Source organism: Exserohilum turcica (genome assembly GCF_000359705.1).
Source record: "Exserohilum turcica Et28A unplaced genomic scaffold SETTUscaffold_3, whole genome shotgun sequence".
Lineage (NCBI taxonomy): Eukaryota > Fungi > Ascomycota > Dothideomycetes > Pleosporales > Pleosporaceae > Exserohilum > Exserohilum turcicum.
In genome coordinates this window covers 2026564-2041972 of record NW_007360136.1, presented here as the reverse complement: position 1 = coordinate 2041972, position 15409 = coordinate 2026564, and the positions used below count along the sequence as shown (strand labels likewise).

The 15409-nt window shown below is 54.1% G+C and overlaps 4 protein-coding genes across 4 annotated transcripts; 3 read left to right on the top strand and 1 right to left on the bottom strand.

The window, feature by feature from the left end:
- Nucleotides 1-1954: 1954 nt before the first annotated feature.
- SETTUDRAFT_32337 (uncharacterized protein) lies at nt 1955-2356 on the top strand (the record flags this gene model as incomplete). Its single annotated transcript, XM_008028829.1, has 1 exon — nt 1955-2356. The coding sequence occupies one exon, from the start codon at nt 1955-1957 to the stop codon at nt 2354-2356; it is 402 nt and encodes a 133-aa protein (XP_008027020.1).
- Nucleotides 2357-3698: 1342 nt separating this feature from the next.
- On the top strand, nt 3699-5303 carry SETTUDRAFT_163829 (uncharacterized protein). Its single transcript, XM_008029393.1, has 2 exons — nt 3699-3767; nt 3822-5303. Exon 2 carries the CDS (start codon nt 3835-3837, stop codon nt 4981-4983), a length of 1149 nt encoding a protein of 382 aa, XP_008027584.1. The 5' UTR covers nt 3699-3767; nt 3822-3834; the 3' UTR covers nt 4984-5303.
- A 4816-nt stretch (nt 5304-10119) lies between these two features.
- SETTUDRAFT_163826 (uncharacterized protein) lies at nt 10120-11393 on the bottom strand. The gene is made up of 2 exons (XM_008029392.1): nt 10336-11393; nt 10120-10288 (listed from the first exon to the last, which is right to left on the bottom strand). The coding sequence occupies exon 1, from the start codon at nt 11289-11291 to the stop codon at nt 10449-10451; it is 843 nt and encodes a 280-aa protein (XP_008027583.1). The 5' UTR covers nt 11292-11393; the 3' UTR covers nt 10120-10288; nt 10336-10448.
- Nucleotides 11394-11557: 164 nt separating this feature from the next.
- On the top strand, nt 11558-14758 carry SETTUDRAFT_172061 (uncharacterized protein; the record flags this gene model as incomplete). The annotated part of the gene is made up of 4 exons (XM_008029391.1): nt 11558-12472; nt 13064-13723; nt 13773-14338; nt 14491-14758. The coding sequence occupies 4 exons, from the start codon at nt 11558-11560 to the stop codon at nt 14756-14758; spliced, it is 2409 nt and encodes an 802-aa protein (XP_008027582.1).
- Nucleotides 14759-15409: the final 651 nt, after the last annotated feature.

Genomic DNA, 15409 nt, shown 5'->3' with positions numbered 1-15409 from the left:
GGATGAGATGGAACGACAACAAGAACAACAGCAATTACAACTCTAGAAAGCTGAGAGATCTGAGTTAAGGAGACAAGCTCAATTGTACAAGCTTCAAATAGCCCAGGAGAAGCGTGTTGAGAGAGAGAGGCTCAAGGAGGTGAGAGAGAAGGAGAGAGCCGCCAAGGTGGCTCAAAAGGAGGCTCAAAAGGCAGCCCGGGAGGCTGAAAAAGCTATACAATTATCCCAAAGGGGTAAGCGCAAAGCCTTATAAGGCTCCTCCTAAAAGCAGAAGCGTCAGAAACGTGTTGTTGTTGATTCATCTCATGTACAAGCTAAGGTGGCTGCACTAGCCGTCCTAACTTAGACCACCCGCAACGGCTGCACCACTAAGCTACTAAGTAGATACAAGTAGCCTATCATGATCGCAATGCTATAATTACTACAACACTATGAAATCTCGTGATAATAGCGACTGTGGGTGGCTATACAGCCTCATCTTTTGCAATAGGTTTTTTGGTGGGGTGGGTCATTGCGCGTCCTGGGTCATTGCGCGTCCATGCAGGTTACCAAACTTCAGCAGCTTCGGAGCCCTGCGGCCCCGGGGCTCCGCACGTGGCGTACAAAACTTCAAGCCACAGTCGGCGACCAAGGCAAGTGTGTTGAAGTCGCCGTGTGTGATCAGGCGTAGCCGTCGCTAGCGTGCAAGACGACCTTGAAGCCGGCGGGATTAATAATGTCGGTGTTGAGAGGAGACGCCGGCCCATCTTGGTTAGCGTGCTTGGCGCTTTGTGGTGCGCGGCACCTCAGCTAATCGAGGCCGGAACATGAATCTTCGTCATGACACTTGATCGCGTCGCCAATCGCTCAATCTACTCCATCTGGGCCGCGGAGACTACGACTGTCCGATAGAGATCGATTCCATCCAACTCAGACTCGCTGCAGCGAAGCGAAGTTATCGACTCTGCCTTGCCACGATGTCGGCTCCTTCAAGCGCGCGCATGCAGCCATCAGCATTGTGTCACGACATGTGCCCCTCTCAGTGGCTGAACAAGCGATGGCCTGGGAGGGCTGACATGTTATTCTGGCGGAAGATGCCGCACATGCTCCATGTGTTCTGCCTCACTCGAGCAACTCGACATGTTGACAAGGGTTCTGCAACCCCGTTGCTTCTGACGCCGCTTACGACTCATCGAGGCGGCACAGGTGCGGTCTTGACCAATTGCACCCCTGTTACTGCTCTTTGACAAATTTCCGTTGCTCGTCAAACCATCCAGTCGACAAGCACAGTCGAGTATGGATGCATTCGACAGATGTAAACGCGCTAATCTTTATGCGCAGTATCCTCATACTTTCGTCGTTTGCTACCTCAGTACCAAGCTACTTATTCGCCGGTCCCAATATAGACAAGTTTCAGGAACTTGTGTGATACTTTGACGGTGCCAACGAGCTGGGACTAGATCGAATTGCGTCAGTTGGCTGCTGTACTTACAGGATGCTTCGTGGCAGTACCCCCCATACTGGCCTGTACAACTACCTCTTGTGGGAGGATCGCATCGCCACCACATTCCAGGACCACCGCCGGCGCAACCGACATCATTGGCATGGCCAAACAGGCCGATATACTTGAGGAAGACACACAGCACGAGGAGGAGGAGCGAGCAAACTCCAGATATAAAAAAATCGGGGGAGTAGGCTCACCTTCGACATTTTTTCAAACCTAATCCCATCCAAAACCGTCACTAGGCTTTCTAGAAATCAGCCCATTCACGATCGCTTAGCGAATTGTTGCAGCCAAGAAGCTAGAGATGCTCGAGATGCACCAATCGGGGTGCTTGCCTCGCGTCTCTGCTCTGTTGCGCGGCACGCGCCTCCTGGGTTCCTTTTCCCGCGGGTATTCCGCCCCAAATTGCAGTGGCAGAGACGTCCGCTTCATAAGAACGACGGGAGCCACACTCACTATTGCCCCAAGGCCATGCCATCGGTGGCATTTGAGTTTTGGCCCGTCAAGTGCATTTTCGTAGCGGCCGACGACTATGCCCAATGGAATGGCCGTCTACATGGTGCACTTGTGCTAGACGATCCTGGATCAAAACTCATCTCCCATGGTTATGCCTGTCCTGCAACGGGTCACGATGGGATGGCCGCCGCCGTGCTTCGAGTAAGTTGGGCGCCGTTGATCTCAAATCCGTCTTACGCACTTCACCACGCGTCGATCACTTACGTGCTTGGAATCATGTTAACTTCGATGGGTGATCCCCCAAGACCGCGCCACACTGCCGCCCAGATCGTGCTATCCTGTTTGGTCGCCGTGTGCGCAACGGAAACACATTCGACAATGCAGATAAGAAAAGAACATGACTGGGAACACATATGAGCATGGCCGGCCATATCACCATCACAGCACAACCGCATTCACATGGAGACACCTGGCCAAGGCTGTGATTGAGCAGATCCGACTCCACAGGCGCTCCGGCTGATTGGTCCCGTATGGATGAAGAATCTTGGTACACTACAGCACTTGGTATCCGCGGCTGTCACGTTCGGCTAGCTAGGTCAAAATCCCACCGGCACTCTCAAGAGCCGCTAGCTTCCCCAAAGACGAGCTTCACTAAGATGACCATCGTACATGACAGCTGTGTAAAACCTAGCTGTTGGGTTGTTGCACTGGATGCACCGTGTTATTGGATTTCAGTCACCAACACGCTCTGGCATGTGGATGCGTAAATAGTACGCGTGGCTGTACCCGGGAGCAGTGTAGACGACTGAAACAAGTCGAGGCAGCATGAAAGAGGTTGAGTTGAGCACGGCCTATAATGCATGCCCTACACTATGAGGCTTAACCCATGGTAGGACCCCTGCGCCCGTAGTCAGTAAGCGGCAGGCTGAACGTGTCGCTGCTAGCTTGGCTGCCTACTTGCATCACTGCGGTTCTCTCCGCTCTGGCAATGGCTGGCTGTCTACAAGACTTATCCACTAGGCCATCTCGCTTCGGGCACCTCTGCCGCAGGTCCAGGTATAGATTTGGCGCCCACTTGGCGAGCTGAACGGCTGTCTGTCCCACAGGAACAACGGTTGACGAGACGCTGCAACACGAAAGCGTCACACACACATAGACACTCGAGATTCAGGACCCTGATCAGATGGATCGTCACAAGCCACTGTGGGGCTGACCCATCGGCCACTCGACGAGCCAGCCGAATCATGTCGGATGTGTTCCCCGCGGCTGTCAGTGTCCTGAGTTGTTAGGCACCAAGGCATTGAGGAAAAAACGAGGGTGTAGGGTTGAACCATGAAAGCTCTCAGGGTACTGATGGGTGGCTCGCGGCAAGGGTACCCGCATGCCAGCCCACGCACTACCAGACAAAGCGCCGCTCCCCCATAACGTGCGTCTTTCAACTACGCCGCAGGATAGTGTGACACCCTTGTCAGTCTGGACTGCTCGTTTTCGACTAGCAGTCAAGGCTGTGTACGTAGGAAGGTGGGCATGCTGAAATGGTACGGGCCAAGTCTCGCTCTCGCAATACCAGACCACTGGGACTGCGTCGTATTGATCGATCTTTTAGCATTCTTTTGGATGAGGGGCTATACAAGCCTCCACGGAGCTGGGGGCGCGGTCATGGCCTCGCTATTGCGTCAGATCCATATTTCAGATGGTCCTGCCTGCCACAGTCGAGATCGAGTTCAGGTCCAGATTCTCCCCATACTTTACAAGAGAACGCCACCCTCGTTACTTAAGTCACTGCCACCCCTTCTTCACATCACCCATTCACAACCTAGCTACATTTGTACGTTTGCACACATCATCTTCGACACAAGTGCTGGTGCTGACCAGACACCAGATTCATATCAATCATGATGGAACGACGTGCCCACACCTTTACCTCGAGCCCGTATCAATATACGGGAAGCTACTACACATCTCCCGGCCCATCGACTTGCAGCGAGCATGGCCCGATGACGCCTGAGCCCGGCCATGTATCGTTCGATACCCGGATGCCCTTTCAGAACTTTGGACGCGAACCAGCAATCAGTCAGCCACTGAGTGCTCCCATGGACATCATGGACCCGTGGGCGCTCGAAGCACCTCCTTGCGGCAGCCCACTGTCTACAAGCTCTTCCATCAGTCACCCCGAGAGCGTACCAACACCACCTTTCACCGGTCTGTCAATGTACGAGGCCCTCGAGCCAGCTTTCCATCACCCCCGAGACACTTCAGTCAGCTACCCAGCTTGCACAAACGACACGGATCCTCTCTGGCAGTCCAACTACGCAGATCCCGCCACTTGGGACTCACGATCGTTTGTCCTGCCCTACCAAGGCGTTCCAAACTACGGACCGCGTACGCTGCAGTTGCCCCCGAGCTTTCCAACTCAAGCACACGTTTCAGCGCCTGGACCCCACACGGCATACCATACATCACAGCAGTACTCCATAGTTCACCCCGTAAACTCTGCAGACATCAAGATGAGCTCCCCTGTCAGCAACGAAGACGATAGCGAGGGACAAACAGACTGGGACTCTGACGACTCGGACTCGGACGACGGCCCCCCAAGCGACAACTGGACCAACACGGCCACGAACAGCGGACGATCCAAGCACTTCTTCAAGGTCCAAGGCTGGCCCCGCTCCACATGCAATGCTCCTACGCGCTCGGAGACGGGCAAATTCGAATGTCAGCACCTCGTCGGCCCACAACACACGCCGTGCCGCAAGCGCTTCGGGCGCCCCGAGCATCTGAGCCGCCACATCCGAAGCGTGCACCGCATCGGGCTGAAGAAACTCGACGTGTGCAGAGTCCCCAATTGTCAGAGGCCCTTTACCCGCAGCGACAACCTGCGCCAGCACTACTTTATCCACCTCAAGGTCCCCAAGCGCAAGAGCAATAACCCCAAGTTGACGTGGCCCGAGATGAAGGAGATCCTCAATACCAAGAAGGACAGGTCGCTGCGCCGGTGGCTCAAGGCGAAGCTCAGAGAGGAAGAAGAGGCACGCTTGAAGTAGTGTGTATCAGTGTGTCGTTTGGTCGACGGCATCCGACAAAGTGTAGAAGATCACGACCCCTATTTCGGTTTTTGTTCTGGGTATTTCCAATCTTTCACGGTGTTGGGGAGGCCAGTGTTTGTCGTGCCTAGGCATGCTTTTCTGTGCCATGTTTTTACTGTTATTGTTATTGTTGTCTTTCTTCGCTTCTTCGACTATCGTTTCGTAGATTTTGTTGCTGCCGCCCACGCCCCCTTCCCTCCCCCCTTTTTTTGGTCCTACAATATACAACCAATGTCTCCGAGAAAGAAGCATGTATCAACTCATGAATTCTACGGCTGTTTTCAATACAATACACACAAACACACGAACTGCATTTGTGAAATGGCCAGAAGACGCCCCTGGTGTGATCGCCATGGACGCACGTTGCTGAGCATCACCCCACGGGATTCCTAGCCGACGGGGAAAAAAAGACGCACGACATGAGAAACCACTCACATTACCAGAGAGAGCTGCAGTAATGCCCCATAATTGGGCTAACGAAATTGCGAGCAATGCCAGCCGCTCGCCAGCCGACTTATTCTCGCAGTCACTCTCAACGACGGTGCAAAAGTGCAGCCCGACTACACGCTAGCAACGCATGTGGCTGACCTGGTCGAACCTGCATAGAAGGAGCACTGACACTGATCAGAAGACAAGATACAGCCAATCAGTCTGCCTTGGCTGAAAAAAAAACGGTTTGGGAGGTCCCTACATGCACATGGAGAGAGACCGGGGGTGTAGGGTGTGGGAACAAGGGGGGGGGCTGGTAAAAGCGAGAGAGAGAGCTGCACGAGCATGAGGCAGAGCTTCTCCCTAGGCGGATGGCGTCCGGTTCGCCAGATGCTCGATTAGACGGCGTAGCGTGCGTCTGCCGGGCGGGCGGTAAGTTGGTCACGGCGTGGGCTGTGGCCAAGGAGATACCTTGTCAGCCCCGGGGGGAGAGTTTTCAGACTAGCCTGCTAGCAGCTAAAGGATGGACGGGAGGGCAAGGGTGAGGTTTGAAGGACACATTGCGCACTGGCCGTTTGCAAATCAATCCGATGCCAGCTTAGAAATACACCAAGTCTTGTTTTGCGCACGCGCGTGTGTGTGTGTAAGTAAAGTAGACCATGTTGTCCCGCGTGTCTTAACGTCATTGTCGTACGATGCATAGATTCGACATGGCTATCTAAAGTCCCCAGAAAGAAAGAAAAAAACCAGCTCCACTGTGCCACAGCAACACACACACACACACACACAGATTTGATGTGCAGCAAAAGGAAGAAGAAATAACCCACAACGCCTGCGTTCGTTGTGTGTTGTAATCCCCGGCGTACAGCCCCGCGAGGCTCTGAACCATACAAATTCCATCCAATGCAGCATTTTTTTTCTTCTTTTTTTGGATCTACTCGTGACAAATGCCGGCTTCTGCAAAGGGCATAGATAGGATAGACCCACAGGAGCAACGACTGGAGTCAAGCAAGAGAAGCGGCACACACACACACACACACATACAGGCTGTGTGAATTGAGAACAAGTAGTGGCCCGAGGCGACGCACGCACACAACCCGTCATAGGTCTGGAGCTGGCTTCATCACATTCCTTTCCCGCGCGCCGCAGCGCTTAACACGGGCCAAACAACAGCGGCATGGCACGCCACGGACAGGCCGCATAGCCTCTCAGCGCAAAACATGTGGGGTAGGCGTGTGGTTACTTCGAGTCCAACGTCGAGTACGAGGCGGGAGAGGTCCACGTGATGGGGGGGGGGGGATCGTCCATCCAGTCTGGAGACAGCGAGAGAAAGAGAGAAAGAGAGTACGTTGCCGTGTTTCTACTAGGATATGCTTGCAACCTCCCCCCTCCCCTCCCCCATTCCATGTCCACCATGGACACGCGGAAAGCTCCGGTACTTACCTTAGGACCAGCCTCTCATACTAATGCAAACGATGGCTTGTCACATTTCCCAGCGTCGTATTATGATTGTTATTATTATTATTATTGCTGACCATGGTCATGTGTCTGGCCGTGACCGTGGCCGTGGCCGGAGCAGGAAGTTACCGCGAGCAGCATATTTCTCACAGCCAGGAAGATCCAGGCAACTCAGCATTCGGTACCAGCGTCCCAGGACACGGCTCGAGGCCGCTTTGAGGCGAGGGAGGGGGGGGGTGGGCAGAGATAACATGACGGGGTGTGGGAGAAGACGGCATGACATGTGGGCCACGAGGGCAGCACAAAGACTTCTTTTCTTTGTTTGGAGCCACATAGACTGCGATCCTACGAGTGATCTGGTCCTTCTCCATACGTGCAGACAGCAAAAGAGATGGAGAGATAGAGGTAGAGAGCCCAACATACGATTTGCCCATGCCAGCAAATCAGTTTCTCCCACCTCTCTCTCTCTCCCTCTCACTCGTGCTCGTTGGCGCCCCCCACACACCAACAGCAGCACGATGATCGTTATGAAAAGCAACCTCGCCCCCGATGCACAGCGTCTGGGCGGCTGTCAAAGGACACACATGCATGCCAGCAAGGATCCCGTCATGGCCCGCATGCATGCCACCTTCCCAAAGCAAACTGACCGCATTTCTGCGGCTGTTCGCTGGCACTGGCGTGCGATCCACTTTCCCCACAGTCAAATCCTCTTGCATGGGGCTGGAATGCTGCTCAGGCACGTGGCTGGGGCGGGCACTTAGGGCTGCATGTTTCGTCGTCAGCCCATGTACTTAGCCGCGAAGGGGAGCGAGCGCGAGATGGAAGATGTGCGGACCGGCCGGCTCTGTGTAAGGGGGGGAAGAGGCGGATCATCTTGGGACTTCTTGGATTCTCTCTCTCGAAAAGCAGGTACCGAGTCGTAATAGCGGGTTTGATGTATGATTCTGTGGCAACTCTCCTCTCTCCACTTGACACAGCTAGGTATTATGCACGGCTTCTGGATCGGGGGGACTGGCGGCTTTGGGCTCCGAAACGAGGGGAGGGAGGATCTCTTGTCGTGGGTGGATGCGTAGCCTCTTTCTACTTCTCTTTCTCGTTTGCGTTAGGTTGGAGGGGATGTATGGGCGCTAGATACGATGCAGGTGTGCATAGGCGCCTCTCTTCCCATGGCGTGCGTGTGTGCTGTGTGTATGCTGCGGCTCGAATCGAATTGCATCGCATGGTCACATCACCACCAACTGTCCTCCCACCACCACCCCCAACGGTCTTCTCTTTCTCCATCGACTCCCTCATACCAAAAAAAAGGCCTTTTTGACCCCCACCCGTAAGCACACACAATGCGTGCGGAACAAAAAATGTATGCCGTGAAACCCCAGCATAGACGCCTCGATGATGGAAGCCATGCCACCACGGCGTATTCTTTCGACGCCACTAACCAAACCCAACACGCCCAAGAACGCACGCTAAGCCATAGTTTCCGTCATTCACTGCCGCATGGACCGTGCGCCGCCATTCCCTCGCTCGTATTCCTGTTCCCTCTTTTTTCCTTTCCCCCAGCGCCACGCAAAATAAGTTCAAACTAAAAAAACGCCCCGCGGCGCCGCTAAACTAACCTCATCCACGTCCTCTACCACCACCATCCCTCCACTCGTACCCATCTCTTCCACACACGTGAGCCACTCGCCATTTTTTTTTACTTTTTCCTCTCAAGCCATTGTGCTGGGCACGTGTTCTCTTGTTTCGATCCCCTTGTTTTCAATTGTGACTAGAAGATGGGGGGAGGGGGGGGGAAAAGGCGGTCTGGGTTACAGTAGTAACCTCATGCACGGTTGGTTTTTTCCAAGACCAAGAGCATGACGCCACCCCCACCCCTTGCGTAGACGTTTTATCCAGGCTTCCGTGCTACTACAGCCATGCAGGCAGGGCAAGGCAAAGACGAGGGGCAAAGGCCATTCCTTTGGTTGTGGTTGTGTGCACCCGCAGCCCAACTCCTACTTTCTCCTCCCCACGTCCTTTGAAACAGCATGCCCATGTCTGCATCGCGCTTATCGGGGCGAAGGAAAAGAAAAGAAAAGGGTTGCTTGTACGACAGCTGCGGTTAAAAATCACCCATCCCGCGTTTCGGCAGCGAATAGAGTGTGTCGACGTTAGATCCGGTCAGAGGGCCAGGGGTTGGATTGGAGGACGAGGGGGGAAAGCCAACACCACTCAAACAGCCAACAACAACCCATCATCTTGTGCCGTTTTTTTCTCCATCTCAGCCGCAGTCTCTGTCTAAACCGCAGTCAGAACAATGAAAAAAACAGGACTGACACCGCCTGACATGCAGTTGACGGCGTGAGCGTGAGCGGCTACAGTACCCCACGCTGGTACGCACATACATGCATACATACACACACATACATGTATGCATGCGGCTGTGCGTGTACTTCGCCTCCACACACACGCGCCCTGACGACGTTGTATTGCAGTTTCCCCTACGCACAACACACCAACAATGCTATTCTGGTCGCAGGTGCAGCAAAGAGACGGCGTGTGGGTATTCTGAGACGTCCAGCGAGATTCCAGTGGGCCTGCTGCCGATTGTGCATGTCGGCACGCCGACATATATGTCGCCGTGTTATCGACATGCGGCTATCCGGCATCTGAGTGCCGCTGGACGCGGATAAAATGCTCGCCAGCTTCACCCGCTCGCGTGATTCGCTGCGCTGAACAACCTCGCATTTGGAAAGCGCGCGGCGTAGTCTTGCAACTGACTCAGTTGCCAGTCTGTTGCACGGGAAGCTGGCCTCACTATGATAAGGGGCGGGGGGTTCTTTGCAATCGAGGCGTCGGAAACGGGCAGCCTTGGGTATGACGTGCGAGGTGGGAAGTAATGAATGGCCTTGATTATCCGTGTCTCGTGAGTGTTCGCCTCATAACTTGCTTGGTTGCCTTGTGGCTTCCGCCGTTTCGGAGACTCCGCGTATGCAAAGCGCAATATGTGTTCCGGTGGATGATCAACAGGGAGTCGGGGGTCGGGTGTGCAAGCCGAGACGCAAGTGGAGATGTGAATCCAGGAGGATGAACACGTAGTGTGGAAAGCATGGGGGACAACCAAGTCAGGACAACCGAGGACCAGGGTCTGGTTTGAGCGTGAAACCATGCTCGCGTACATAGACTTTTGTCAGTACATCTTTTGACTCAATCGTAGATTTTTTTTAAGAGATAAGGGACTGGGATCAAATCATGATGCTGCGTAAGGCTGCATCGCCATGTCCTGATACTATGTGTCGAATATAAAGTTTAGAGAACTGGACGTGGAGAAGAGAAAAAAAGTCGAATGAAGCTTAAGGGCCAGAATGAAAAAAGGTCCAAGTATATGATCCTTTGTACACTGTAACATGCGTTAGTTTGATGTCTTGAAAGCCAAAAGTGACTCACAATTTGGATATAACAAAGCCGCGTTTTTCGCAGCTGTTGACTCGAGCATGGATTCGACTTGTGCGATTATACGGCCATAGAGTTTGTCGAGTAGCCTCTGGCAGACGATATGGCTACCACCGGCCTCGGCCTCGGCCTCTGTCACGCCAATCATCACCACCTCCACGTCCTCTCCCTCTTCCAAATCCCGACTCTCGCTCTGGCGGTGCCTCGCCTCTTCTCCATTCTCCAGATGGCACACCCCCGCCACTCATTCTTCTATCGTCGAACCTGCCGCCTCCTCTTCCTCCCCTCCCGTAGCCACCACCCCAATCGCCTCGGCCGCCAAATCCATTCTCTCTGCCCCTTCCGCCGTACGAGCCAGGAGGCGGTCCTCTTCCTGGTCCAGACAATGGCGGAGGCGCTGCTGGTACGCCGCCGTCGGGCAACGGGGGAAGGATGGCACATGCAATGTAATCGCCAATGAGGAACTTGACGTCAGCGAGGGACCTGTCCGGGTCGCCATCAAGCTGCCTGAGCGCCTCTGCAACACTCCCGCCATCGCTGCCCTCCATGTCTACATCATCGTGCCTCGACGGTGCGCCCACAATGACAGAGCCTATGTCCCGCGATATATATCGGCCTGGTGCGCCTGGTCGGTTGGATCCTTGTATGTCGGGATACACGAGCCGGAATGCGATGCGCGCGCCTGCATACGGCTGTGGTAGCATGCTGGGGACTGCGCTCAGGAGAAGCTGGCATAGTTCGCGCAGAGTGCAGCTCTGCCATGTGTAGATTTGGACATTGGTTGGAAGACGCGGTAGTGTCGGGTCGAATTCATCTAATCTTGGGCCTGTTAGTGTGACTGTAGCCCTGCGGTTTGCTGTCACTTGCCTGTGGAATGAACCCTGCTTGAAGAAGAGGCGTAATAAGAACGGCGTCGTTGTTTGCCGGTCAATCTTGGCAGGAGCGGCCATTGTGAGGTTGGCCTTGTCGGCAGGCAAAGATCACAGCGCTTTGGATTTGTTCGGGGATTTCAGAGAGTGTTTATAGCATGTGTGGTAGACCAAACTCGTAAACTGGTATTTCGTCATGCGACATTGGCAGAGCCCAAGTGAGGGTACGCGACGCGGAGAGCTCGCACTAGCGCCTCTTCGGCAGAACCACGCTGCCGAACCACCAACTTGGGTGTCGCATTCAACCCTCGCTCTTCACCTGTATCCGACACAACACAGTCGCCAAGATGGACTTTGCAAATCTAATGTCTGCGCATATCAAAAAGGGCAAAGAAACAGCCGCCCCAGCCGAATCCAGCGATAAAAAGTACCTTAAACGCAGTGAACTCGAGGCGCAACGGCAAGCGGCGTACCTAGCTGAGCAGGAAGCCGCAGAAAAGGCGCGGCTGGAGCGGCTGGAGAAGAAGCGCAAAGCCGAAGAAGATGAGGCGGAGAAGGAGGCTCAGCGGCGAGAGAAGCGCATGCGCATGGCTGAAGAAGCACGGCGGATTAGAGAAGAGGAGGAAGAGGCAGAGGAGCGGCGGCGGAGGAAGCGCCTAGGCTTACCCGATCTGCCGCCAAAGAAGGAGGGAGAAGGAGATGGCACGCCTGTGCCCGGGGACGAAGACATTGAGGATGAAGAGCTGGTGGCAAAGCTGAGGGCTCTCGACGAGCCGGCGCGGCTCTTTGGCGAGACACACAAGCAGCGGCTGAAGCGATACAAGAAGCGCGTCGGCGCAGACAGCCTAGCAGCAATCATGACGGATGGCCCGATCCCGACAACGCTGCAGCTGGTGCCAGAGAAGGACATGAAGGTCAATCGGCAGGCACCAAAGGACAAGGAAGGCAGAGAGTTTCTCTTCAGGCAGCTGGCCAGCTACTTCACAATGGTGCTCAAAGAGTGGGAAACAACGCTGGCACGTCGAGACGCCGAGGTCAAGGAGAGCTACCAGGGAAAGCAAGCCTATGCGGCCATGGTGCAGGCGCGCGAGAACATGCGTCCGCTATTCAAGAAGCTGGAAAAGTCTGATCTCCCAGACAGTATCATCGAACCCGTGGTTGAAATTGTACATGCGGCGCAGGAGAGGCGATATGTGGATGCCAACGACGGCTATCTGCGCCTGAGTATCGGCAAGGCAGCGTGGCCCATTGGTGTCACCATGGTGGGCATCCACGAGCGAAGTGCGAGAGAAAAGCTGCATGAAAGCGACAAGAACGCAGCACACATTATGAGCGACGAAATCACGCGCAAGTACCTGCAAAGCATCAAGCGGTGTTTGAGCTTTGCACAAACACGGTGGCCACCAACCGACCAGTTGCAGCTCATGGGTTAGTCAGATGTGCTTGATGTGTAGATAACAAGATCAGTAACTCTGCCTAAACCTTGCGTGCAGTGCATTCTTTGGCTCACAGTCTCACATCGAGTATGATGACGTATCGGGAAAGTGCGTGGAGCGCTCCTCCCTCAATCGCGTGAGCACGTGCGGGGCACTCGCAGAACTTGACCTCGACCAATCGCCGTCCATCCCTACCTACACCTCCAACGTCTCTTCGCACACTTTGCTGCTACCTGGTATTGTCTAATTTCTCTCAAAAGCTTGTTCTCGCCATGCACGAGATTGTGACGCTGCAGTTTGGCACACAGAGCAATTATCTTGGATCGCACTTTTGGAACACCCAGGCAAGTACAGGATTGCGCAGTCTGTCAATGCCTCGTTTGGTAATCTACCCCGTATCATGCCTGACTCTTGAAGGAATCCTACTTCACTTATCCACCAGAGGAGGAGTCGCCTGTCAACCATGACATTCTTTTCCGGCCCGGCCTGGCGCCAGACGGCTCAGACACCTTTACTCCAAGGACCCTCATATACGATCTCAAAGGCGCCTTTGGGAGCATGAGGAAAATCAATGCATTGTACGAGGCCGAAGACGATAGAAGCATCTTGGATCAACCAGGCGTCTGGCCTTCTAAGCCCATCATTCAACGCGCAGCTGAGACCATTCCGCAATCAGCTTACCAGGAGCATCTCGATGCTGGTCTCGAGCCACCGCCACTCAGTACGTCCTCGGTTCGGTACTGGTCCGATTACAGCCGTGTTTACTATCACCCCAAGTCCATTGTGCAGTTGTCCGAGTTTGATGTCAACGACAAGCTCATGCCGTTTGAGAACTGGGATGTAGGTATGGAGCTTTTTGAAAAGCTTGAACGAGAAGTGGATTTGGTTGACCGCGATCTTCGTCCTTTTGTGGAAGAATGCGACGGCATACAGGGGCTGCAGATTTTCACTGGCGTCGACGGGGCGTGGGGTGGCTGGGCCTCGGAGTGGCTCGAAAGACTGCGAGATGAGTACGGAAAGATGAGCATCTGGACCTGGGGTCTTGGTGATCATGGTGCTAATACCACCGTACCAAGGGTTTGTCACTACAGGGTCGGTTCGAGGCAATTCCACTGACATTGTTCAGGAAAAACGACTACAGCAGATTGGAAACTCGGCTCGGTCATTACAGGTACTCGGCGAGCAGTCTTCAGTCTACGTGCCAATGTCAAATACCCCTGCTAAACTACCAAGCTACCTGAAACTAGATGCGACATCGCCGTGGCACATGGCGGCTTTGCAGGTTGTGGGGCTGGAAAGCATGACTATTTCGTCGCGCTTGAGATCCACCTTGGGCGGCCGAGGTACACTTCAAGATCTAGAAGATACCATCAACAGTACTGGGAAACGGCGGATCGCCAAGTTGGAGATGAGCATTGCAGATCCCGATGTTCTCTTCGAGAAAGCACTGGATAAAGCCGAATCCATTGCGAAAGTTGGATCGACAAGATCAAGACATACGAGTGAGGGCGAAGACGAATTAACGGATTTCGACATCGATCTCTTTACGCGTGACTACCGGTCCGCCGCGGCTCGCACGAAGAAAGAGCATATCTTTGGGAGGGCCGAGGCTTCTCGCGGCGAGTGGACCTTATCCGAAAATAGCGAACGAGATCCTCATGACAGATTTGACAATGGGCCCGTAGTCCAAAGGTATGTCCAATATTTTTCCTTGCGTGGAAGCCCATTAAGACCATCGTCTACTTCCTTATTCTATTCTCGCTGCGCAACACTAATTTCCCCACCCCCTCTCCTGATTACCGAGCCGAACGAATACTTACTCAGCACGCACTTACCACCTCCAGATACACGGCACCTCTCCTCTTCCCCGTACTCGACAGCTTCCCCAAGGCCATATTCGACGTGGGATCCGGACATGCCCAAAAACTTGCTGTCCACGCTGGCCTCACAACAAGTACAGCTGTGGCAGCGCAAATACGCACGATCGAGCCAATCGTCAAGCGAATGGTTGCAATCGAGGAAAGAGAGGTCCTGGCTAACAGCCTTCATGGCCTTGCGGAGGAGTACGACCAAGGCTGGGATAGTGCTTCTGACAGCGACGATGACTACTAAGTGCGCCCGGTCTGCGCTGCGTTAAAGAGTGTCGCATAGGCCCGCGCATAGCCAAACGAAGACTGGTTTTACAAGCACAAGTCTTACTCAGCCACTCATCCACACCACATGTTCTTGTATCACCGTGCCTGTGCCTGTGCCTGTGCCTGTGCCCAGGTTGAACAAGGGGGGGGGTTTGAGGCGGGGTAGCAGCACGGCGTGGTGCGGTAAAAGGGCATTTGGGACGTGAGCAATGTAACGGCGCAGGTAAGGCAGGTCGGATCTGTTTCGGTCGTAGGATCACTCAGAGGCATATGGGAGTGCGTGGGATCACAAAGAGCCTAGATTCAACAAGCCACCTATAGGCCTTGTACGAAAGGATATCAAAAATCTACTGAGCTATCTACAGGAACTGTCCCAATAAATATAAACTAGAGTCGGGTCCGATCCGGACCCGAGTTCCCAAGGTGGGACTGCGGCGTGGACAGCAGGCATTGTTGTCCTGCGGCGGATAGTTGTCCCGATCCGACTCCGCTGTGGTTCCGGTACTTGGCGGGGCTTGTAACATCGTTACAAGCAAGTGTGCGACTACACAACTCCATGTACGTACATAAGGTCAATAAAGATTTTCAGTAACGTGGTTCACAAGTGAGTCGCTAACCTAAGCGAGTC

Excerpts from the sequence above, each read along its gene's own strand:
- SETTUDRAFT_163826 (XM_008029392.1), bottom strand. The coding sequence starts at position 11,291 with ATGGCCGCTCCTGCCAAGATTGACCGGCAAACAACGACGCCGTTCTTA.
- SETTUDRAFT_163829 (XM_008029393.1), top strand. The coding sequence starts at position 3,835 with ATGATGGAACGACGTGCCCACACCTTTACCTCGAGCCCGTATCAATAT.